Genomic DNA, 26,666 nt, shown 5'->3' with positions numbered 1-26,666 from the left:
TAATGAATTGGAGAGGGAATTTTTTTAATTAAAAATTTTTTTTACATCATTGTTCATTTTTAAACAATATTTGCTTCTCCCCACCCCCTCAGGTGTAGTCCCCATAGAGTTTCCTTCACCAGTGCACCCATGCACATCAACTCAGTCCCCTGTGCTCCTCCCTCCCCACTCCCTCTGATCACTAGAGAGGGAATTTTTAAGCCAAAATAATCTGGTACTTAAAAGACTTGGAAAATTCTCAGTCTGTCCCTATTACAAAAAAGTGAGAAAGCATGTTTAGAAGAGAACACTAAGTCTATGGCTGACTGATCACTAGATTAAGAGATTAGTGTAGGTGTGAATTATATACCTAATCAGTCATTTCGAAAGAGCCAGGAACAGAGATGAGATTATACTAGGAGAAGCTCTGCTAACTAGGGTTTATGGAAACAAAAGAAAGAAAGGCTAAGAAAGTGGGTTATCCTTCAAGAAAAGGGAACTAAGACCCCAAAGGCAATTCAGAGGTCATTAAAGTCGTCACTTCCATCACAGGCCCAGAGTGTGTGTGTGTGTGTGTGTGTGTGTGTGTGTGTACACATGTATGTATATATACATATATGTATGTATGTATATATGTATGTGTGTGTATATATATATAGCATAGGGGGCAAAACTGCCTCCATCTTGGTTTCAAAATGCAAGACAGCTGCCCTAAAGAATTACATGGGGGTGGGGTGGGGGGCAGCTTACAAAGAGCCACATGGGCATTAGTTTGCCAAGTTGAAGGGATAGGGCCATCCTATGAGAGATGTGGAGTGATGGTACCATCAGTGGGTTCAGAGGGCAGACTGTCAAACTGAAGAGAATTATTGATCTAACGATATTTGTCTTGTTAAGTTTTGTACTTAGAACCCATCACCCTTTCTTTTTTATGTATATATCCCATTTGGAATGAGAACTTCTGTCTTATACCTGTCCCACCATTATATATTGGAAGCACATAATTTTTATCGTGTCACTGGTTTACCTAGAGTCTCACCCATATCTGATTTAGATGATATTTAGATGAAACTCTGGACTTTGAAGTTTATGCTGGAATGAGTTAAGACTTTTAGGTCTTTTGAGATTGAATGAATATATTTTGCATATGAGAAAGTCCTCAGCTGGGGTGGGAAGAGTAAAATATTACAGATAGTGAGGTAGCTATTACTCCCCAAATTTCATTGTTCAAGTCCTAATCCCTAATTTGGATTTGGAGATGGGGGGCCTTTGGAAGGTAATTAGCATTAGATGAGGTCCTGAGTGGAGCCTTCATGATGAGATTGGTATCCTTAGATGAAGAGATACTAGAATAAGTGTTTTCTCTCTCTTCCTCTTGCTCCCTATCCCACCTATTTCAAAAGGCCATGTGAGCACACTCAAGGGAACAAGGAAAAAGTTGTTGTCTACCACTAAGTGGGTCATTACCAAATTCAAATCTGCGAGTGTCATGATTTTGAACTTTCTACCTTCTAGAACAGTAAGAAATAGGTGGTTTTACAATCCTTTTCACTTATCATAGAGTATTGTACATTCTTGCATATATTCAGTTATTATAATTTTTCTCTTCATTTTTTCATTGCAATGGTCTGTATAACTGAAGTTAGTCTTATAATGCTGCTGTCTGAGTATATGAAAGGAAAGCAGAAAAATACTCTGTCATTATCCTTTGATTTTTGCTGCCACATCTAAGAAAACTAAATGAGACAGCAGTACACAGGACATTCTGTTTGGAATAAGTCTATGACTCAGTGTTCAACTATGATTTTGATTCATTCCATTTTCAGAAAAAAAATTATGAAAGGAATGCTTCAGTGCCTATTTGCCTACATGATGATGTGATGTAGTTTTTTAAGGACCCATCCAGGTGTTTCATATTGTGAGGTAGCACTATATTTTGCAAACCTTAAAATGAAATTTAATCATGAGTTTTGATCAGTTTCTTTTGATAGCATGTTTCACCAAAAGTGATTAGAGTTGAAAGTATCTGTAGCAGAAAAATGTATCAGTGTTATAGTAACAGATACTCAACTAACCTCTCTTGCTTAATCAATCCAACCTTAGAATTTAGGGTTAAGGAAATGATAATGTATGCTTTATGTAGATTTCCTACAATAATGTTCCCTGGTACTTTTTCATCTTCTTTGGGGCCTTTATTACTCTCTTCATGAAAAGAAAACAAAGTACCACAGTGATAAGTTACTGTTTTTTTAACTAAATTCAGAATCCACAAAACATTTTCTCATATTTCAGCTTTTCTCTCACTTCTTCAGACTCCAGTGTGTTTCCTAGCCTAGCCTGCAGTTTAGTCCAAAGGTCTAAGTTTAGGGGCTTCTGCGACCTCTGACTTGGTCAGGATATAGTTGAGAATGATTAAGTATTCTAAAAATGGACAATAGGAACTCCTTTTCTTCAGTATCTCCTTTCTTCAATTTGTATGATACCAAGATAAGTCCTAAAAGCACATCGAATTCCTTGGATTACTTTTCTTTGTTCAATTTTTCCTAAATTGGCTCAGTTTTAGGGGAAAATAAGTCAACACCTTAGTAGGGTAGAGAAGAGTTGGTAGGATATAGAATGAATGTGATATGAAGTAAAAATGAGAAAGGAACAGAAGGGGGTACAGTGTAGAGTCTGTGAGGATTATTATGGTATAATGTTGAAAAACAAATGTGTAAAGGTAAATTTGAGAAGACTGGGAGATAAATGCAGGAGCTGAAATAAGTAGGTTTATACTTGGTCTGATTTGAGAAATTATGTTAAAGTGTAGTATAACTTAATTTAGATAATGTCACAAGTTTCTTACCATGTGTGGAAATGGGCTGTTAAGAGAATAGCTTGTAGGATAGGAAAGAATCAGCAATTGACCCCCCCCCAAAAAAAGGGATAAAATTAGGATGAGAGAAGTCTGGAATAAGAACATATAGAAAAAGAGAAATTTAAAAAGGTAAAATGTAAAACAAAAATAAATTTTTAAAAATATGAAAGCAACCTAACTAAAGCAATTTTTGATTTTTTCAAAATCAGATTTCCTTTTTTAAAAAATGTGTATTTATTTATTTTTGCATACAAGAGCTGGGGTACAGGCCAGAGGTGTTGGGGGGGGCAGTGAGAGGATTCACTAGAGACAGAGTGGGAACGGAAAGGGTGGATTGACTGAAATACACTGCTGAGGGGGGCAGTGGGCAAATCACGAGAGGTCTGCTGCTCCATGTGGGTAGCTCCCTCGCCTGTGATCCAACTCTTGCTGTAGTGGCTGCAGATCGCTTCATAGGTTGTGTCTTAACCCCTTGCACCACCAGGTAGGCCCAGTTTTTAATTTTTTAATGTGTGAAATAATTACCTTTCAGTTATACAAACATTTTTTTATGCAGAGGTAACACGATGCTGAGCAAGCACAGCCAATCAAGGTATGGAAATACTTGTATTAATCAATTCTATATTGAAGTGGAAATCAAAGAAGTTTACCTTGAACAGAATTTGAGATTTTTTTAAGATTTATCATTCCCAATTTTGATTTAAATACAACTTGATTCTATATTTTATAATTCATTGATAAGATTGTATAAAGTTTTTACTCCATTGCGGAAGTCTTCCTCTTGCTTACAATCACAATAGGAAACTAAAGAAGATAAATCTTTTCAAAGTGTGTATTCTGGTGGATGTAGCCACATAGAAATTTTTTTCCTTATTATTGTATCAGTTCTTTCTTCCATGTCAGGAAAATTTTGTTGTTTCAAATTGACACAAAATAGTTCACACTACTTGTTTCCGAAACTTGATGCCATCCCAACCGTTTGTTATTTAGGTAATCTGTTTACATTTTTCATGAAAAATGCAGTCAGAATGTACATAGACATATTTTAGGGACAGAATTCTGTTGTATTTATCTGGCACCATGACCCTCTGAGCCAATCAATGGACACACAGACAAATCTCAGATACTTTACATAACTGTACAGCCTACAATTTCCTGATTTTTTCATGTGTTCATGCAGAATGGAGGAGTGCCTCTGAAATGTTTTGACCATTCTACAGATTTGAAATACTTTTTTAACATTCATTACACACTTGTTAGGCTAATTATTTCTTGTGTGATCATCAGAGGCATAGCTGAAACTCTTTTTTTTTTTTAAAGATTTATTTATTTATGCATACAAGAGCTGGGGTACAGGCCAGAGATGCGGGGAGTGAGAGGATTCACCAGAGAAAGTGGGAAACAGAACAGGCAGACTAACTGAAATACACTGCTGAAGGGAGCAGCAGGCAAGGCAGGAGAGGTTGTTCCCCGGCCGGCTGAGAATCGAACTTGTGCTGCAGAGATTTCAGATTGCTTCGTGGTGCAGTGCTTAACCCCTTGTGCTACCAGGGAGGCCCTGAAATACTTTCTAATTGAATGTTGGTTATATTGACATGCATAATAGAATAAGAATCATATTTTTTCTACTTTCCCACCTCTTTCTTGTATACTCACCTTTATTTTTCCAGATTTATCATATACAAACTCAGTCTGAGCCACACATATAAATATGCTTTAAAATAAAACAAAACAGGGACTCCCTGGTGGTGCAAGGGGTTAAGACACAAGCTATGAAGCTATCTGCAGCCACGGCAGCAAGAGTTCTATCCCCGGCCAGGGAGCTACTCACATGGAGCATCAGACCTCCCCTGACTTGCCCACTGCTCCCCTCAGCAGTGTACTTCAGTCAATCCGCCTGTTCTGTTCCCCACCCTGTCTTTGGTGAATCCTCTCACACCCCACACCTCTGGCCTGTACCCCAGCTCTTGTATACATAAATAAATCTTCAAAAAAAATAAAATGAAACAAAACAAAGACTTTCTTACTATGCAAAGTATTTTCTAAGTTTCTTTTGCCTGTAGGAAAATGCAAATCTGGTTTGGTAGACAAGGTTTTTAGTAATCTGTTCCCACCCCCACCACCAACTATTTAAATTCATTTTCTGCTATTTCTGTCAATGTTTCAGTCTCAGGACTTCTCATAGTTCCCTGCATATGCCATGCCCTTTCTAGTCTCTGTTCCTCTGATTATTTAGTTCTTTACCTAGATTGCCTTTATTTTTCTATTTTGTCTGAATAAGCCTTTAAAATCTGTTTCAGATGTTATGGTCTTATATGAATCTGTTTTCTATTGTAGAATCACTCCTTCCCCTATATTCCCATAGTGCTTTGTATATAACTTGACTGTGGCAATAATCATCACTATATAGTCAGATAAAGACAAGCTGAAAAATAACCCTTGATAGCTGACTACAGAACTGAAACACCAAGGGGGCATGGGGTGGGAGAGGGGACCAAACCAAGAGGTAAGGAAGTACAGTGGCCTATGGTGGTGGAATATGGGTCAGTTGGTGGTGGGTGCACTATGGTCGTGATACCTGATGGGGGTACTCTAATGTTACCTCAATTAAAAATAAATGACTAAAAATAATCATCATTATAATAGTTAACAAATATTGGTTCTATTGTTTACAAATTTAGCTTTTTTTTTTACAAGTATTTTGTTTAGCCTTCTTTCCACATGATTTTGTAACTTGTATGCTTATGCATCTTTTCCTAAATAAATCAAGCTAACTTATTTGTCATCTTTAGATTCTAGTATATGGAACTACCCTGGAGCATAAGATAGGTGCTCAGCAAATCCATGTATGACAGAATAATTATGAAAGATTGTGCTCTAGAGTATTTGGTATTAAGATAATGCATAGATCATAGTTGCTCCCTATGAGTTTGAATAGAGAAGGATACAGTGTGAATAGAAAGCAAAAATCACAAGGAAATGGCATGTCTTTTCTCTATAGAAACTCTATAGATACATTAGAGTATTTGGGAAAGCTGGAGAAAATGCAAATAGAATTATTTTAGCCTAAGAATCTTTAGCTTGTATTGTTGGTTAATGTAAATGTAAATGTAAAAAAATAATTGGTTAATTATTAGGTTAATGCATTTGTGAAAAGAGGAAATAATAGTTATTGTTACATCATTAATGTAACATAAAAGATGTAGGCAATATAAGAACAATGAAGGGAGAGGAAAAAGAACTGCTGTTTGAAAAATGATGTACCACTTTTCACATTTAAACTTGATACCTAAAATATCTTATCATAAATTTAAGTAGCTGTCATAGTGTATACACATGGCATGTTTAGCTTATTCAATCATAAAAAATGTTCTCAGTATAACCTAATTGACTAAATCAGTCCTCATTGTCAAAGTACTCAGCTAAGTATGACTTACTGTCTGTCCATAACAGAACTGACTTCATTTTTTAGATCAAATCAATATGTTAATACACTCCATCATAACCATCTCACTTCTGAATTGCATTTGTGAGATAGACATATAGATTAATTTATAAACTTCCAGACAGACAGGCAAAAAGGCAGAGTTTTGCTGTGATGAAATAAGCAGCAACCCCTTCAAGTTTTCTTGCTTGGCTTGTGAGGGATGTCCCGGAGATCAATGCATGTTTGAATTGTCCTTTTGCCTCATGCTCTGGAGACTTTTATATTTGGGGGCAGGCAGTGCACCATAACACAGTTGGGGATGTGTGAGAAGTATGCTTTCTTTTTAGTAACATAGAAACAGTGCGATCATGAAAGGCAAGAGAGGAAAGTATAACTGCAAGGTTGCAGGTGCACTCCTCGGCAGATCAGTTTTAGGAAAGGGAACACATGGAAGCTGAGGATTTGGGGATAGATTCTATGCAGACATTTGTATTTACATTACCTATGGAATGTCTTTGTTTACATTTTCTTCAAGACTGCTGATATGGTTGTGTCTATGTAATGTCAAAGACATTATACATGATCATAAGATAAATCAATTTTGGCAGTTCGAATATACTTTCTGATATGTTGGTGAGTACACCAGGATATTCTCTTTAACTGACATTCCAGAGTGTACCGGACTCTGCCAGCCATGGTTTATCGATTACAAGAGAATGGAGGGAATGAGTATGTGAATGATCAAAAGAGAAAGTTATGTGAAAAGGGAAGAAATCCCTTTCCTTAAATGTAAAAGTGAATAGGATGATGAATTGGAACTTCTGAAAACTGGTAAAAGGGATTTCCAGGGCTTTTAGTAAGTTCAACCACAGAGTGGTATGGCTAGTTGTAATATTTGATTCCTTAATTACGTTTTGAGCTGATGAACAAGAATAGGGTTAACTACTAACCCCCATTGCTGGTAATATTGACTAACCATTATTTACATACAATAGAAGAGAAATTTTACATCTCAGATTTTCTTATAGTTTGTGAAATTGTATTTTTTATCTGAAAAGTTTTACATTTTTAGCATAAAACATAGGCAAATAAAAAATGTTTAGTCTTTTTAAATTTATTTTTATTTTCACTTTAGAAACTCAGAATGCTTGGAAAACATCCTTATAAAAATGCTTTGATGTTTACCATCATTATTGATTTAGCACTGTAAGTGATAAGCAATGTATTTAAAAAATATGCAGTGTTATTTTAAGAACTCTACCTTTTGTATGGATTTCTAATTCAGTATAACATTAAAATTTAGTCTGACCTATACTAGGAGAGTTTTCTGTTGAACTATATGCTTGGCTGTTTGTAAAATCACTTAATAGTATTTATGTTTTAAACCATACTACATTGCTGGTATATAACTAGGGAAAAAAATTTTATCAATTTTATTCCCATTGCTGTTTTGGTGTGTGTTTTTTTTTTGTTGTTTGTTTGTTTTTTTGTTTTTTAATGCAAGAACCTGTGTTAGAGTTAAAGGAACTCCAAATAATGCTTGTAGCTCTGAATACAAATAGTCTGTGGTTATAATAAAAATATATTCCAGCAGGTTCAAAAGAGATTGGAAATAAAAAACCACCCATCTACTTTTTGTAGAAGCAGTAGCAATCTGCAGACAAGCTATTTTAGCTTCAAAACAGTAGAGTAGATGGTTTTATGGAAGTTGAAATTACAAAAATCCACTTTAACCTTTCTTTCTTACTGGCAGGTGTCCCATTGGCTTGCAGCCAGAGGCTGCGAGTCTAGTGCAGCCGGCATGTCCCCCAGAGTGCTGAAAATGCCCACACTCCAGCTGGCTGCTCATAATTGCAATGATTGTGGTCTGACAACCAGAGCTTCAGGGGACAAAAAAAGTGATGAATGTATGAAGATATTTTACAAATTTGATCAGATTACAAATTTCATCTCTTTTTTCTCTCTATAGATATGATATCTGCACTTATAAAAATAAGCCCTGTGGAACACTGGGTAAGTTTTTTAAAAACATTTTTTTATAAAGTGAGTATAGTTCAGATTGTCTTTTTGGTCCAATGGCCTTACTCTTTATTATTTAATTTGGTCATTTTCCTTTCTGGCACATCTGAAATTACCCCTACAAACTGTTAAACTTGACCTTTTGTGGATATGTCACTTACCAGGAAACATGTATATTATATAGGTTTCTTCTCCCCACCCCACCCCCGGCAAGTAGATGATGATTAAATTACTTAGAAGATGATTCAAAATCATCAAACAATAATGATATTATCCATCTCTGTAATGTATTTTCCAAAATGCCAAGAAATTTGAGAACAAATAAAAGTGACCATGCTCTTCAACTCTCAGATTAGAAAAGGAAAAGAAAATAAAACTTTGAGGATACTTAAAAGTGAGGCATTAACAGTGGTACTTCCTTAGGTATAATTTTGTGAAAAGAGTATTTTCCCATGAATGAAGACAGTATTGGAAAGTCTTGGTACCTACAGACACAAGCAGAAAAATTCTTGTAAAATATTATAGCCAGAGGTGGAAGGAGAGAATAGGATTATCTCTCTTGCTGCTCTCCTTATTTATAATTTTTTAAAAAAACATTTCTGTAGTATTGTAGAATTTAAAAAAAAAATCAAATTTTGTTACAGAGCATAACTTCATATTGGTTGAGTTAATTACAAATACAAATGGGGAAAGACAGTAGCTGTCCAGTAGATTGGATTATTCAGCAACTTGAGTTATTTTAAGAAACTGGACATTTTTCTATGATAATTTTTTTAATGTCTCTCAGTTGGTTCTGAGGTGGGAGAAAAGGTGATTCCCGACTTTCTGGGAGAGTTCAGTGAAACATCTCTTAAGAGATGAAAATTTTTCTCTGATTTTACCTGCCTTCTCAGGCTTTTTTTATCCTGTTTCCCTCAGAATTTATTGCCAAAGAAGAAATGCTAATTAACCAGTGATTTAGTGTTATAGTGAAGAAGTTTTAGTTAAAAAGCATAGCAGAGAAAGCTTTCTTTGCTGAGAACGTTCACATCTAAAAGATTTTTCTCCATAGTATTTTAGGTTAATATGAACAACATAATCCCTTAGAAGGAATCCTGACCTGAAAACTAACAGCTGGCTTTGACATGTTTCAGTGAATTACCTTTTAGAGATTTTTTTTTTAGCTTCTTTGTTCCTCCGTTTGTTACCCATGAAATATGAATATGATCTGCCCTTTTGCTACAAAGTTATTGTGCAAGTCTTTTAAGGAAAAAATAGGGTGCTTATTAAGGCGTACTATAAAAATGAAATGTAGAAATTAATTATACTGTTTAAATTATCCCCACTTTCATTGTTCAAATTCTCAAAGTGCTTGATGAATTTTAAATACAATAGTGAGCTTCAAAGAAGGTACAGGTAGGGCTTGTATTTTTCTCAAGTATTTGAATTTTGAGAAAATATATTTGTGTATAGATATATATATGTGTGTGTGTGTATATATATATATATATCTACAAATAATCTATCCTGCTTTTTCAAGGTAGATTATTTACACTGAAATATGTTGTTCACTAGGACCTTAGTAATTACATTCCTTAGTACTTTTGTTGTCACTTTTGTTAAAGGAAATTTGTTTTATTTTACTATACTAGTTCTCCTTTTATTGATATTTTTAAAATAAATTGTGTTCCAATTATAATAGTTTATTAATTTTTAAAATCAATACATTTATAGTTGTGTACATATCAATGTATTCTAAATATCAATATAAATTATCTTTCAGGCTATAAGCCACTATAAATTATTTTTTATACCATCTCTTACAGTGAAATGGGCTGCATATATATACACACACACACACACACACACACACACACACACACACATGTTGACCTCCATATATGGACAATTTCTTAGCAGTACAGAATTGATCAAGCTTTTTTCCTTTTGAATTGTCATCCTGGAAATTTGCATGCTATTTTGTGCTGATTCTTGCACATTCTTTTGCTTAGTACCTGTGATTACCAATTGTAACATGGCTAAATAGATTTAATGGTACAAACTGTTGCCATCAAACTGAGGAAATCTAAATGACCCAAATAGTAACCAAATTCCTATTAACACAATCACACATAAGAACTTTGACAGCTTCAGTCTTATAGGAATACAGAAAATGGTGGGGGTGGAGTATGAAAAATACATTAGCATCTGATGATACTATTCTTTCATTTTAGTTAAGATTTACCTTTATGTCATTTACCTTTATCAGCCAGTAGTTTTATTTCCCAACTCTATTCTTTCTTAAATTCTTTTAGTAGAGCTAATAATTTTGTATCCTGTTGCATAGTTAAATCTGTACTTGAAAAAATAAAAATGCAGCCACATAGCACATAATAAAAAGATAACAACAAACTAAAACCTACCCATGGAATAATATATTTTGGGAAAAATAAGGAATGTTAATTTAACAATGATTATTCTTAGTAATTTTTTTTAAGTCAAATTTTGTAAAGTTTAAAGTAGGAACAATATTCAAAGAGAGTGACTTTGTTCTTTTCGTATCATGGACCATATTGAACCCAGTATCTTAAAGTCAGATTAGGTACTACAATTTTTTTGGTATTCTCTGTCTCTTTCTCATTGGTATATGGAAATAACATTGATTAGCCAAAAAAATTAAGTCACGTTGCCCCAATTTGTCCTTCTGTTACCTTCCTCTTCAGGGTGCAAGACTTCTGCGTTGAGTGAAAGGGCAGGTTTATCACTACTGTTTATAACACTGTGAGGCAGAAATCAACCCGTTCTCCAACTCTTGCCCTTTCCACAAAAAATAATAGGAAAAATAAATGATCTCTTAGTATATCCAACACTAACCTGAACTCTGTTCCAGTGTGGTTATTATGTTGATATTTTAATAGAAGACACAGAGAAACATAATTTCTAGACCTTTCTTGTTAATAAAAAATATGAATGGAATAGCTCTTACTGTTCCAAATTAGTGCAAATAGGAAATTGTACCTAGCACAGAACATTGCTTATTACACTCAATAAATATTCATTGAATTGGATTGAAATCATGTTTGATTGAGATGGTAATTAATATTTGGGTGACAGTAATAGACTATTACCATTTAAAATGTTTTTCCTATTTTCACTTAAAATTTTCAAAAATAGCTTTCACCCTTAAGTGTGTTAATTGTATTTGGCACCATTTCTTATAAGGAATGATATTTTATCTTTCACCCAAGAATTCATTTTTCTAAGTACTGTTTTAAAATTATGTACTAATTCACAGAGCATGATATTCATTTGGAATTAAATACTAAAGTTTTTACATACTAAATTCTCAGGAGAAGAATACCTTGAGTAACATAACATTTCACAAGAGTCAGCGAATTAACACCATAGTTTTTACTTTATTAGTAAAACTCTAATGCATTGAAGGGGATGGGAGTGGTGGACTACACTGAATGTGTGAATGACTTTCCTGCCTAAAGAAATTGTTGCATCACTATGAGGACTACTTGGAGAAGATTAAAAAATGCAAAAACCTCCAATCTTTAGTTCTCCTTTTTCTCTTTTGAATCATTCATTTTTGTTTATACAAAAATATCATTAAAAAAAACGTTTGGGATTCCCTTTTTTTTTTTTTTGGTAACTAAAAAGTTGCTTGTATATTTTTATGAACCCACTAAACTTAAACAGATCTCTTTAGAAAAATAATGTGGATATATTTTGCTTTCTGCAGCCTGAAGAATGTTAAAATAGAAATGCTTTCTTGAATTCCCTCTTCTGGCTCAAGTTACTAGGTGGTCCCAAGTTACCAGAAGTAAAATTTATAAATCTAACCCCTAGTCTAGACATTTTCCAGCACTGACTGCAGTTCAAAAAATATTAATGTCTAGCCGGCAAAGTGAAACTCCCCCCAGTGATTTTGCAAATGACTAGAAAGTTAACCTTTTGCCAACTGCTCCTTCTGTGCATGGAGGTTATTAAAAAGAATCCAGGCATTTATATGTATGGGCTTTTTAAGACTGAAACACCTTGGCTTGACCCTTTGTGTCTCCTTCTGTTTATTCAGGCTTGGCCTCTGTGGCTGGAATGTGTGAGCCTGAAAGGAGCTGCAGCATTAATGAAGACATTGGCCTGGGTTCAGCTTTTACCATTGCACATGAGATTGGTCACAAGTGAGTGAGTTTAAGAAAATCAAAATAAATTTTAGAACCCCACTTTTGAACAACTCGTAACTACTGTGTGGAACGCCTGTTCTCAACCATATTTTATTGCTTTTTTGTCTGAATTCAATAGAAAATGTTATCATTTGGGGTATTGGGATAAATCATCTTAAGAACCGGAGACTGGTTAAATAATCTGATTCAATGACTAGTAACCTTAGAGTGGTGAATGCAACACCTTAAATTTTGTTGTATACATTTGAAATAATTTAGCTATAGCATGATCTACTCAATACCCAGTTCTTCAAAGTCAAATTTTTAAAATGATCTTTTATTTTCTCAAGTGATAGTATATATTTATATTAAAATCACCATTGACACAACTACCATAAAATGTACTTTGAGTTTTCACTCTTCATTCTACTATGAGCATACCTTTCAGGAAGTACAATAATTACTATAAAACTTTTATTTTCAGATGTGCTAGTAGGTCACGAAAAAAAAAAAAAACACCTGATTTACAGGAGTAGTAAGCTGTCATCCTCACTACTTATAGAAGATTCTAGAGTTTTTAATAATGTTTAAAAAATAAATCTTTGCCAAAATTTATCCTATGACTTCCTCCTTCCCCACCCTTCAATAGCAATAAAACTCTTTATTTCTAACAATAGGCAATAGTAAATATAAAAGCCTGCTTGTGTGAAGGAAAAATTTGAAAACTATAAAAGCATAGTCAAACTTTTGGAACTAAAATAAGCAGTTTATTTGCAAGAACTCCTAACATTTGTATGATTTAAGTTTTACAATTTGCTTTTTTGGTAGAGAGCTGGATGGGGGAGATGGTCAAATAAAAGTGTTTATTATACTCTTGCCTCAGAAGTAATTCCTGAAGTAAATCTGTAGTTCAGCTTTTTGTACCCCCTTCAAAATGGAGAGTAAAATTAGGTCAGGCTGTTGTGTTACTTTACATTATTTTGAAAATTGCAGTTCAAATTTTATCAAATTAGTATTGATTTATGTTAAATTCGAGTATCCAGCAAATTTCAAACTTGACTCATACATGGGGAAGTCAGTATTACACTTTTAATGAAGTCTTAAAAATATTGGTATTCTTGTTTCCATTGCAATAAACAGCAGGGGAACAAAAGGGAAAACCCCTCTTAACCAGGCAGTTTATCTTCAACTCACTTAAAAATCTGGCTCATTAATGACTGTCATAATCTTATGAAACCAGACTGAATTTAATAGGTTCTGTTGGATTCAATTAAATTGAAAGGTTAGGACAAGTAACATACAATGGATGAATAATGTGTGTATGAAAGCACTATTACCTCATGCAGTCACAAGTTAATGTCAACATATGCATTCTAAGTCCCATACTTGAATGTACTTAAGTAACCAACGTGAGGGTTTATCTCTTTCTGTGTCTTTTATTAAGATTCTAACTCAGCTACTCTCAGGCTTCCTAAATTTTTTTGTTGGCCTTATGGGTAATTCCTTTGATTCTTCCTGAGATGAATGGCTTGTATTGTGTGTAGAAGAATTGGAAAAGAAAAGTAAAATATACCTCTTAAGATTTATGTGCCTTGGGCCCCCCCTTGGCGCAGCGGTTGAGCGCTGCGTCGAATAAATAAATAAATAAATAAATAAATAAATAAATAAATAAATAAATAAATAATTGAAAAAAGATTTATGTGCCTTGAAGTAACTTTATTTCGGACCTAATTCTTGTTTGATATTATAATTATTAAAAATTATGGGCAAAATCCACAAAATCTTTATATTGAGAACCAAAAGAAATTATTCCTTCCAAAATGTTATTTGACATATTAAAACTCCTCTTAGCTTTCTTTTCATGTCTTGTCATTACTATGTCCCTGTATCCCCAACCCCTTTCTGCCAGACAATTAGACAGGATGTACTTAACATACTATCTTTTTCATTATGGCAACAAATTACCATTTGGTCTAGGGAAATCAATTTAGTGGTTCAAGATCCCTTTACTTCCTTTTAAGATGTTAGGATTGATCTTTGAGGATCTTAGCAAATCAACTCTGGCAAAATCTGTGCCATCATTAAAGTACAGCATTCACTATTCTCCTGGAAACAAAGTAATAGCCATGGTAAATATCAAACATACTTTCCAGATAAAGTATAATAAATATTTATTCATTTACTCATTCATTTATTTATTTAAATTTATATATTTTAAGAAAGGGGTGAAGCACAGGGCCTTTTTTTTGTAGAAGAACTGGGGTGTAGGCTCAGAGGTGGGGGTGGTGGTAGTGAGAGGATTCACTAGAGACAGAGTGGGGTGCAGAATAGTCAGATCTACTGAAATACAGTGCTGAGGGGAGCAGCAGGAAAGACAGGAGAGGTCTGTTGTACCTTCTGGGTCAGCTCCCTGGCAAGGAATGGAACTCAGGCTGTTGTGGTGATAGTGCTGACTAGGCCACCAGGGAGGTCCCATAATAATTTTTTTTTACTCTTATTGTTTAGTGGAATCGATGCTAAGTGAGCTAATAATATCTTCAGATTTATCATAGTTAAGAATATTTATTACCATGAATTACTAAGAAGTAATTCATGAGTCACTAAACTGAATATTTTCTATCATTCTTTAAATTGTGTAGCATGGGTGTAACATCTGATGTTTACTTATGTCGGGGTATAATATATGTTTTAAGCAAACATGGGTGGGATAACTTTTTTTTTCTGCAAGGAATTAGTGACCACTTTTCTCCATGCTTTTGTGAAAATGATAAATGTTTTCTTGTGAAATGAAAAATTGAGGTTTATGCTATACTTAAATGACATCTAATTTTAATGTAGGCTATGAGCAAATAGAACTTAATGAAAGTTTATAGAGAAGAATGTTCTTAGAATGATTTTAAAATTTATTATATAGTTATCATAGGTTCAGAAGTTGGAAAAATTATGATGTTGAAGAGGGGTGACAAGAATTCATTCAGGTACCTAGTACCTTGATTGAGAAAGCTATCTAATGTATTCACACTAAAGATGATCTTTAAAAAGATCTTACAATGTTCATATTTTTAGAGATGCATTTGAAATATGTGGGGCTGAAGTGACAGAACTTTTGAAATGTTTTTAAAAAGGGAAAGCAAGAATAGCACCATCTTGATATGTGAGTAGGAATTCATTATGCTTCTCTCTCCACTAGTGTATATACTTCATTTTTTTCCACAAAGAAAAACTTAGGTCCTAAGATTATAAATCTTTTAGGTATTCGAGACTTTAATAACTTTGTCTCGTGTTGGTTTTTTTTTTTTTAAGATTTATTTATTTATTCATACAAGCACCGGGTACAGTCAGAAGCGTGGGAGGGTGAGAGAATTCTCCAGAGCCAGAGTGGGGAGCAGAACAGGCAGACTGACGAAACACACTGCTGAGGGGAGCAGTGGGCACTGCAGGAGAGGTCTGTGTGCCATGTGGGACCCTCACCAGCGGCCGGGGATCGAACTGGCACTGCAGAGGCTGCGGGCAGCCTCGCAGCCCAGTGCTCAATCACTGCGCCAGCAGGGAGGCCCCGTCTCATATTGGTTTCAAAATAATGTTAGTCTTATAAAATGAGTTAGGAAGTATTTCATTTTCTGGAAAGGCTTTCTTTCCCATGAATACGTTTTATAACATATTTAGATTTACTTTATTTACATACAACAAAAATGCATCCATTTTGTGTAATGTTCTATGAGTTCTGACAAATGTATATAATCATCACCACTATCAAGGTATCAACATTTCCATTACCTGAAAAAGTCCCCATTCCCTTTTATAGTTGTTGATCTCCACTTTCTACCCCCTTTTCCTGGTCTCAGACAACCATTGATCTACTTTCTATCATTATAGATTAGATTTATCTTTTCTCTACTTTCTTTTTTTTTAAATTTAAATTTTATTTTTATATTCCCCATACAATTACAACCCCCTTATTTTTACCCCAATCCCTCCTTTCCCCACCCCCCACCCCCCATAGAGTGTCTCTTGTTCATAGTTGTTTGTTGATTTTGATATTTTTCTCTTTCATTTAAGTTAACTTATATAGTGGATCCTGTTCTCTGTCGAGCATATGTTCTTCAGCATATTGTTTTGAAATACATCCATGATGTTGTAAGCATCAGTAATACTTTTTTTCCCCCTGACTATTATTCTCTATCACAACAGCATATATTACATTTTAGGTTATTTCAAGTTTGGGACCATTATAAATAGAACTGGTGTGAACATCCATGTATAAGTATTTGTGTGGACAAATGCTTTCATTTCTCTTGGGCGGTACTGCTTTTTCAAACAAAAACTTTTTTTCAAATGGTTATACTAGTTTGTGTTCCCACTAACAATCCATGAGAATCCAATGACTTCAGATCTTGTTATTTTAAGTCCTTTTTATTTTAGTCAGAATTTTGCATTTTAGTGGTATCTCGTTATTGTTGTAATTTGTTGATCATCTTTTTTCTGATAAATAATGATGTTTGTGATGATGAGCATCTTTTCATGTGCTTATTTTTTGTTCAGATATCTTCTTTGAGTATCTATTCATGACCTTCTCCCATTTAAAAAATTGAGATGTTTTCTTCTTAATGAGTTGTAAGCATGCTCTTGGTAAAAGTCTTAATCATATATTCAGAATGTGAATATTTTCTCCAACTCTGTTGCTTGCCATTCATTTTTTAATAACTTGTGGAAAGCATAATTTAGAAAGTTTGATGACGTCTAATTAAACATTTTTCTTTTATGGTTTGTGCTTCTTGTGTCCCAAGAAATCTTTGCCTATTTGAAGATTGTGCAATTTTTTTCCTATATGTTTATCTAGAAATTTTATATTTTAGCTTTTATATTTAAACCTATGATCCATTTTGATTTAATTTTTATATATGATGTGAGGTAAGGATTCAGGTTCCTTTTCACATATGACTAGATCTTTTAATAAAATTTATTTTAAAAAATTGGTTTGCTTATAGTTTTCTTGTAATGTATTATTTATCTAGTTTGGGTATCAATAAAATAGCCTTACAAATTGAGTTAGAAAGTGTTCTATTTTTTGGAAGATTTTTGTATAGGTAAGGTTCATTTTTTTTTTTTCCTTAACTGTTTGATAGAATTCACCAATGACACCATTTGAGCCTGAAATTTTCTTTGTGGGAAGGTTTTTAATAATTTAAGTTTTTTATTAGATATAGGGTAATAAATTATCTAATTTTCTGAGACTTTAAAAAATATGTCTCAAAGTATTTGATTATTTTAGCTAAGTTGTAATTTATTATCAGTTGTTCATAATACTTTCTTATCTTTTTAAATGTCTGTAATAGAAATTATGATGTTCCAGCATTCATTCCTGATATTTATAATTTGTATTTTCTCCTTTTTTTCCAGCTTTATTGAGATATAATTGACATATAACATTGTATAAGTTTAAGGTGTACAACGTGATGATTTGATACACGTATATATTGCGAAATGATTACCATGATAAGGTTAGTTAACACATCCATCACATCATATAATTTACCTCTTTTTGTATGTGTGGTGAGAACATAAAAGGTTCGCTCTCAGCAACTTTCAAGTTTACATTACAGTATTATAAACTACAGTCACCATGTTTAACATGATTCCCAGAATTTACTCATTTTATAACTGGAAGTTTGTACTCTTTAGACATCTTCCCATTTTTCTCACATCCCCAACCCTGGCATCCACTAATCTAGTCTCTCTTTCTATGAGTTTGGCTTTTTTCAAAAATGAGATCATATAGTATTTATCTTTCTCTGTCTGACATTTCACTTAGCATAATGCCCCCAAGTTTCATCCTTGCTGCAAAAGGCAGGATTTCCTTCCTTTTTAAATCCTGAATAATATATTATTGTATATATAAACACCACATTTTCTTTATCCATTCATCCATTGTTAGACAGTTGTTTCCATATCTTGGCTATTGTGAATAATGCTACAATAAACATGGGGAACAGATATTGCTTCAAGAAAATGATTTCATTTCCTTTGGCTATGTACTTATGGTGGGAATGTTGGATCATAGGACACTTCTCTTATTTTTAGATTTTTTAACAACCATTTTTTGAACTGTTTTCTATCGTGGCTGTGTCAATTCACATTTCCGCCATTAGTGTTCAAGTGTTCTCTTTTCTCTACATCCTTGCCAGTAATTTTTGATAATCATGTCTTTTTGATAACAATGTGAGGTAAAATCTCATTTTGTTTTTGATAAGCATTTTCCTGGTGGTTTGTGATTCTGAGCACCATTTCATCTACCTGTTGACCATTGTATAATCTTTAGAAAAATGTCCTTTGCTCAGTTTTTAATTTTTGACTATGATCATTTTATTTTTCACTATTCCTTCATTTATTTTAAATTGGATTATTCTTATTGGTATATATGAGTTCCTTATATAATTTGAATGTTGACTTCTTATTAGATGCATGGTTTGCAGATATTTTCTCCCAGTGTGTAGGTTGCCATTTCACTTTGTGTATATTTCATTTTGCTGTGAAGAAGCTTTTTAGTCCCACTTTGCTTTTGTTGTTTGTATTTTTGGTGTCATAACCAAAAGATCATTGTCAACACCAATGTCAAGGAACTTTGCCTATACTTTACTTGTAGTGTTCAGATCTTGTTTTAATATCAAAGTAATGCTGGCTTGTAAAATTAATTAAGAGTCTGCATTCCTCTTCAATTTGGGGGAAGAATTGGGAAGTATTGGATTATTCTTATGTACTTGCTTGGTTAAATTCACCAGTGAATCTATCTGGTCCTCAGATTTCTTTGTTGGGGGGTTTTGATTACTGACTAGTCTTACTCATTATTGGTCTGTCCAGGATTCAGTTGTGGTAAGAGAAATTTCTCCACTTCTAGGTTATCCAATTTGTTGGCATATAATTGCTCTTAGTAGTCTCAGATGATTTTTTATATTTCTTTGGTATTAGCTGTAATACATCTTTTTCATCTCTGATCTTATTATTTTTTTCTAGTTAATCCTACTAAAGATTAGTCAGTTTTGTCTATCTTTGAAAAAAAATCTTGATTTTATTGATTGTTTCTATTATTTTTCTAACCTTTCATTTATTTCTGCTCCAATATTGTTTCCTTCCTTTATTGAAATTTGGGCTTACTTTTTTCTAGTTTTTGGGGGGGTATATGTTAGTTTCTTAATTTCAGAGCTTTCTTTTTTCTTACTGCAATGTTTATCACTATAAGTACCCCTCTTGGAACTGTTCTTGCTGCATCCCATAAATTTTGGTATGTTATGTTTCCGTCATGTTTGTTTCAAGATAGTTTTGTATTTAGGACACATGTGAGCTTCATGAATTTGTTCAAATCCTCCCTAGATTTGGAAATTCCTCATACATTATTCATATAAATAAATCTTTTGCCAATTTATTCCTCTCTTCTCCTTCTTGGACTGCAATAATGCACAGATAATTTCTCTTAACAATATCCCATAATTCACAGTCTTTCCCTCATGATTTTCATTCTTTTTTCTTTTGTTCCTCTGAAGGGATAATTGTTTTTATTAATTTTTTAAACTTTTTACATCATTGTTCATTTTTAAACAATGTTTGCTTCCCCCCACCCCCTCAGGTGTAGTCCCCATAGAATTTCCTTCACCAGTGCACCCGTGCACCATCATCTCAGTCCCCTGTGCTCCTCCCTCCCTCCCTCTGATCCCTCTCCCTCCTCCTTCCCTGCAGTATGTCTTTGCTTTATAATTGTCTGTTTTTGCTTTGTTGTGTTTTGTACTGTTATTATTTTTTTTACACTGATGTCTTATTTGTTTCCCCTATATTCCTGTTATAAGTGAAACCATCTGATATTTTTCTTTTTCCTTTTGGCTTATTTCACTGAGAATAATTCTGAAGGAATAATTTTAATGGTCTATAATTCATTAATTATTTCTTCTGCTTGGTTCTGTGCTATTGAAGCTTTCTGTTTTGTTTTTTCAGTTCAGTAATTGAGTTCTCCAGTTTCAGGACTTCTGTTTGTGTTTTCTAATAGTTTCTATTCTCATTTTGTTCATGCATTGTTTAAAAAAATTCATTTTGTTGTCTATCTGTATTTTCTTGTAGTTCACTAAATTTCTTTAAGAGGATAATTCTGAATTCTTTGTCAATCAGTTCCTAGCTCTCGTTTCTGTAGGGTCAGTTATTGGAGTTAATAGTTTCCTTTGATCCTGGAGGATTATGTGTGATCTTTGTATCCTTGCTTTGTTATCTTTGAATTTGTGGAAGCCATTTCCTCATCCAGTCTTTCTTTCCAGTTGTGCTGGGCTAATGATGTGCTTCCTCATCATGGCCAGTGGCCATATATGCTGTGTGGCTGCCTAGTGTATCTGACCAGACTTCTTAATTGGGTGGGCTAGAGACTGTTCTCAGTAGTTGGGTGGGACCAGTGAATTGCTTCTTTATGTGGGTAGTTCTCTAGAATGTGCTCAGTGGCTATGACACAGACTGCTGGGGAAACAAACCTGGTAGAACTACTGATCTAGTTGGCCAGAAGGTGCTATAGACTCAATTCTGCAGAAGAGTGTAGCCACTGGTTATAATTTCTGTGCAGACACCATCATCAGCAGGAACATGGAGAGCTCACTGCTGCTGTGAGCCTTTTTGTACTTATTTATCTCTAGCTGATTTCCTAATGATCCTTGTGAGAAATTATTTATGGGCCTCCTGGTAATCATCCTGCAATGTGGGCAGATCTGGATTTCTACTGGAGAAACTATAAGTCTAGAAGGAACACCCCTTAGACTTTAAAGTACTACTCTGGCTAGAGAGAGGGGCCATGTGGTCAAGATGAAACTGTTTCTTTTCCCTTTCTAATGTACTTTTGTTGGTTTTTGTGATCGAAAAAAGAAGTTCAACCTCAACTCCAGGTTCAGGGATCATATCTGTCAAAGTAGTGAACCATTGTTTTGCCATTTGCTGATTTGCTGATGTCACTCCTTTTTTTCCCCAAAGAATTATTTATTTATGCAACAAGAACTGGGGTACAGGCCAGAGGAGCGGAGGGGGTGAGAGGAGTTACTAAAGACAGAGTGGAGAACAGAACAGACAAACTGACTGAAATAAACTGCTGAGAGGAGCAGCACTCAAGACAGAAGAGATCTGCTGTGCCATGTGGTTAGCTCCCTGGTGACTGCTGGGGATCGAACTCATGCTGCAGAGGCTGTGGATAGCTTCATTCATAGTGCTGTGCTTAACCCCTTGTGCCACTACGGAGGCCCTCCTTTTTACTTGACTAATGTAGCTATCAGTTTATTAACTTTGTTTTTTTTTTCCTTTTTTTTAAAACCAAGTTTTGATTTCCCTGGTTTTCTCTATTGTTTGCTCATTTTTAAATTTCATTGATCGGGCCAACCCAGAGGCACAGCGGTTGAGCGCTGGGTTGCAAGGCTGCCCACAGCATTTGCAGCGCAGGTTCAATCCCCCGCTGCTCCCCGGCCAACGGAGGAGGGTCCCACATGGAGCACAGACCTCTCCTGCCGCCCGCTGCTCCCCTCAGCAGTATACTTTAGTCCTTCTGCCTGCTCTGCTCCCCGCTCTGGCTCTGGTGAATACTCTCACCCTCCTGTGCTTCTGACTGTACCCAGTGCTTGTATAAATAAATAAATAAATAAATCTTTGAAAAAACAAAAATAAATTTCATTGATCTATTTTTTATAATACCCTTCCTTTTGCTTACTTTTTGCTTTATTTGCTCGTCTTTTAAAATTCTTTTGACAGAGATTCATAGATTTTTTTGTACTTCTCATAAAATAAGTACTTAAATGTATACATTCTTTATAAGCCCTTCTTCAGCAGTAACTTACAAATTTTATTATGCTGTATTTTTTCAGCTAACTCTGTGTGTGTGTGTTTGTGTGTGTGTGTGATTTTTTCTTGGATTGAGGTCACATAATATATTCTATGATTTTTGTCTTTCTAACTGTGATTTGCTTTATGGTTCATCATTTTTTATATCTTGTTAGCATATCTTAGACCTTTGAAAAGAAAGTATTTCCTGCTGTTTGTTGAAAGGAGTCCTGGTTGATTGGATGTATTTGGCTGATAGTATTGATCAAGTCTATATTTTTACAGTTAGAGTTGATCTATCAATTTCAAACAGAGAAATGTTGAAATCTCCAAATGTGCATGTAAAATTTATGTTTCTCTTTTAATTTTTGTCAATTTTACTTCAATATTTGAAATTTTCTAACTAAATGCATTCACATTGAGGATTTTCATGTCTTCTGAATGAATCAACCCTAGTCATTCTGAAGTGTCCTCAGTAATATTACTTATTCTGAAATTGATGTTTTATTTAATATGACTCCAAATTTCAACTTCCTAGGTAGTATATCTCCTTTTATCTTTTTATAAGGAACTTAACTTTGTCTTTTTATTTAAAGTGAATTTCTTGCAGACAACTTATTGTGGCATTTTGATTTTTTTTTATCTAGTCTAACAATTTCTATCTTTTAGTTCTATCTCTTATTTTTAATGTAATTATTGATTTTGGATTTTGGTCATAAATTGTGTTTGTTTTCTAGTTTCTGTTTCATTTTACTTTTTTTTGTTTGTCCATTTTTCTCTTCTAATTTATTGAATATTTAAAATATGTGTCATTTTCAGTATTGGCTTAGTGACTATATCCCCTTTATTTATTTTTCGCTTGTTCTGTGGTTTATAATGTGGATTTTTGATTTATCACAACTTATATTCAAATAAAATTATTCCACTTCACCTGTAATATATCACATTTCCTCTTCCTTCCATCCTTAGGTTGTTGCTGTCATATATTTTACTTTCTTTACGTATTGCAAATTCTACTTGGATGTATTATTATCGTTATTTTAGACTGTCAATACTTTCCAGAAATTAAAAAATAAGAAGTGATTTACTTTATATTTAAACATTTACCATTTTAGGTGCTTTTTTCATTCTTTCATGTAGATCCATGTTTTTATTATCTTCCTATTGCCTGAAAATCTTTCCTTAGTATTTCTTATAATGCAGTTTTTCTGTCAATTTATTCCTCAGTTTTTATTATCTGAAATTGTTTACTTTACCACTACGTCTGAAGGATTTATGTTGAATTAATATTCCCCACTGGCAGATATTTTGAACAAAGTCGCCTGAAATGTAAAAAACGTGATGCATCATTATGACTATGTGGAGTTTAATGATGCTGGGTGGTAAAATGCTAAAACAAAAAATTTTGAGATGAAATTGGTAAGAGATAAGAAGTGGTTGATGATAGAAATTAATTAATTACTATTGCCAATGTTATTTGAGGGGGAGTTATTGTTATGTTCCAGAAGCGTGTTCCTTCCCCCCTTACTCCCTTTGTTTAATTTTGGCTAATAGTTGATTTCTCCCCTCAGGTGTAGTTCCTGTGGTTCTTCCACCACCACAGCATCCATGACCCAGCACAAGAGTCCCTTGTGCTCTTCTCTCCCCTGTTTTTACTCTTTTCCCTTCCTTTCCCAGCTGTATGCCCTAGATCTATGTTCAGCTTGCAGGTTTGTTCTTTTTCCCCTGACACTTTGGATTCTCTAGATTCCACATAGAAGTGAAAACATCAAGCATTTCTCTTTCTCCTTCTGACTTATTTCACTTAGAATAATCCCTGCTAGCTCCATCCATTGTGTGTATATAACACTTCTTGATCCAATCATCTGTTCTGGGGAATTTACATTTTCGTATCTTGGCTACTGTAAATAGTGCTGCAGTAAACATAGGAGTTTAGGTTTCCTTTTGAATTATTGTTTTTGTGTCTGGTAGATTACTAGGAGTGGAATTGCTGGGTCATATGGTAAATACATTTTTAGTGTTTGATGAACCTTCACACAGCTTTCCATAGTGGCTGGACTAGTTTGCATTCCCACCAACAGTGTAAGATATCCTCTTATTTCTATCTTTAGTGAGTGAAACCATAGACAATGATTAATACTCACTGAAATAAAGGTGAAACCAGTTTAACTGAAGTACTGCGTTAAGTTTTTTATGTATTTAGTTTTCAGATATTTCAGTGCCTGTAAGAATTGTATGTTATTATTCAAATTATATTGGGATGTACAGGTCTAAATTTTTAAAAAAGATTTATTAACTTATGCATACAAGAATTGGGGTATAGGCCAGAGGTGCAGGGGTAAAGGGATTCACCAGAGACAGAGTAGGGAACAGAACAGGCAGACTAACTGAGGAGAGCAGCTGGTGAGACAGGAGAGATCTGCTGCACCATGTGGGTTTCTCCCTGGCCAGGGATGATCTAACTAGTGCTGTAGTGGCTGGTGGCAGCTTGAGAACCATGTGTCTTTAACCCCTGAGCTACCAGGGAGGCCCCGAGGTCTAAATTTAATAAGGTATATGTGTGATAAATAGAATTTTGTGGGAGCCTTCCTTAAAGATAAGGTCCCATTGAAGTGGCATAAGGGAAGAGGAACAGGGAACTCAGAATTTCATACACAATACCTTGTAAACATGGTAAGTTTAAGTTTTGGTAGGACCATTTAAATTGCTCTACGTCCCAAATACTGTTTTTATAACATGTTTGCCATCATATCAAAACTATCACTAGAGGAAATGGACACATACCAAAAATTATTTAATCAAAATAGTAAATTTAAGATGTATTGCATAAAATGCTTGATTTTAAGAAATCTTAACCTTGAAAGATACAATTTTAGGATAATTATTATTTAACTCTTTCACAATAGTCAACTTATTAAATTATTATATTAAGAATTGTTTTCATCTTGAAATATAAATATGTTCAAACAGTTATGAGTCATCTGTTCTTTTAAGACTTTCATTAAGAGAAAAAGCCATTACTTATTCATTTTTCATCTGCAGTGTCTACTAAGTTCTCTATCTGCAGAACAATAGGTCTTTAAATACAAAATCCATGAATGATAGAATTTCAAAATTAGTCTTTGCATAATTAACCTTTTGCATTAAAAACATCATACTTACCTTCAATGCTATATAATTACAAATTTATTTAGAAGTAAACGTATATTATTACATATATAATACAATATTATTACATATATAATAGTTGTAAAATACTTCAGAAATTGATAAAATAATTATTGAATTCTTTAATATTTACAGGAATATTCCTGTTTGTGTGATCCAGCATGGAAAATATGCATAGTTTAGAAGTTAGGACTAGGGACTCCCCTGTGGTGCAACGGGTTGAGCACTGTGCTATGAAGCTGTCCACAGCCTCTGCAGCACAGGTTCAATTCCCGGCCTGCCAGGGAAAAACCCACATGGTGTGGCAGACCTCTCCTGCCTCGACGACTGCTTGCCTCAGCAGTGTCTTCGGTTCGTCTGCCTGTTCTGCTCCCTGCTCTGTCTCTGGTGAATTCTCTCATCCTCCCGCGCCTCTGACCTGTACCCCAGTTCTTGTATAAATAAATAAAATCTTTAAAAAAAATAGAAGTTAGGTCTAAGAGATTTAGAAGTCTCATGTAATTTTAAAACCAAATTTTGGTTTATAATATTACATTTTAGCTAAGCACTTTCTCATATTTTAGTGGATTGTTTTCATTTTTTTGATTTTTTATTAGAACTAAATACATAATGTAATAATTCCTGTAATTATACTCTAAGTATGTAATATGTATCATTCTTGTTTTTGTGGAAATGGTTCTTATATTTGATCATTAGTATTTTTTCCTCTTTTTTTTGTAAATTAGTAATGGATATTGAATTTTATTAATTTTTTTTGTATCCACTGAGATGAACATGCTTGAAATCCTGAGCTGGCAGCTTAGCAGCTTGATGACTTTGACCAAGTAACCTAACTTTTTTTGTGTCCTGGTTTCCATAGCTGTAAAATGGGAAGTTGTGATAAATTAAATCATTTGTTTTACATAAAATCCTCAGAATATTGCCTCACTCATTGTAAGCACTTTATTAGGAGTTCCCATTATTTTTCTTTTTGAATATGTATTAACATATATGTGTTGGTATCTAGTGATTTGCATAATTGCTTTTTAGATATTTAACCATTACATTCTTAGAATAATCTTTGCCTGATCATGAATAGCACTTTTTTGATATATTGTTATATTCAATTGGTTAATATTTTATTTAGGATTTCTGAATTTATTTTTCTAAAATAAAGTAACTGGGAGGGTCTTGTGTATCTGTGTGCATGTGTTGATACTAGCTTTGGTATTGTGGTTTGTTTTGTCTCACACATTTATTT

At 34.0% G+C, this 26,666-nt stretch overlaps 1 protein-coding gene across 3 annotated transcripts in view; it reads left to right on the top strand.

Moving 5' to 3' along the window:
- The window catches only part of ADAMTS6 (ADAM metallopeptidase with thrombospondin type 1 motif 6), a 236,129-nt gene that overhangs the window by 79,822 nt on the left and 129,641 nt on the right, over positions 1 to 26,666 (top strand). For all 3 annotated transcript variants that reach the window (XR_008549246.1, XM_037529678.2, XM_054688138.1), the window contains exons 8-9: positions 8,233 to 8,276; positions 12,343 to 12,448. Coding sequence is in view for 2 of the 3 variants with exons in the window: in XM_037529678.2 (XP_037385575.1) it covers positions 8,233 to 8,276; positions 12,343 to 12,448 (150 nt within the window). In the remaining variant the exon portion in view is untranslated. The remainder of the gene's footprint in view (positions 1 to 8,232; positions 8,277 to 12,342; positions 12,449 to 26,666) is intronic.

The sequence above is a fragment of the Talpa occidentalis genome, unplaced genomic scaffold (genome assembly GCF_014898055.3).
Source record: "Talpa occidentalis isolate TD23 unplaced genomic scaffold, MPIMG_talOcc4v2.1 talOcc4.6, whole genome shotgun sequence".
Classification (NCBI taxonomy): Eukaryota; Metazoa; Chordata; class Mammalia; order Eulipotyphla; family Talpidae; genus Talpa; species Talpa occidentalis.
This window is presented reverse-complemented; position numbering and strand designations above follow the sequence as displayed.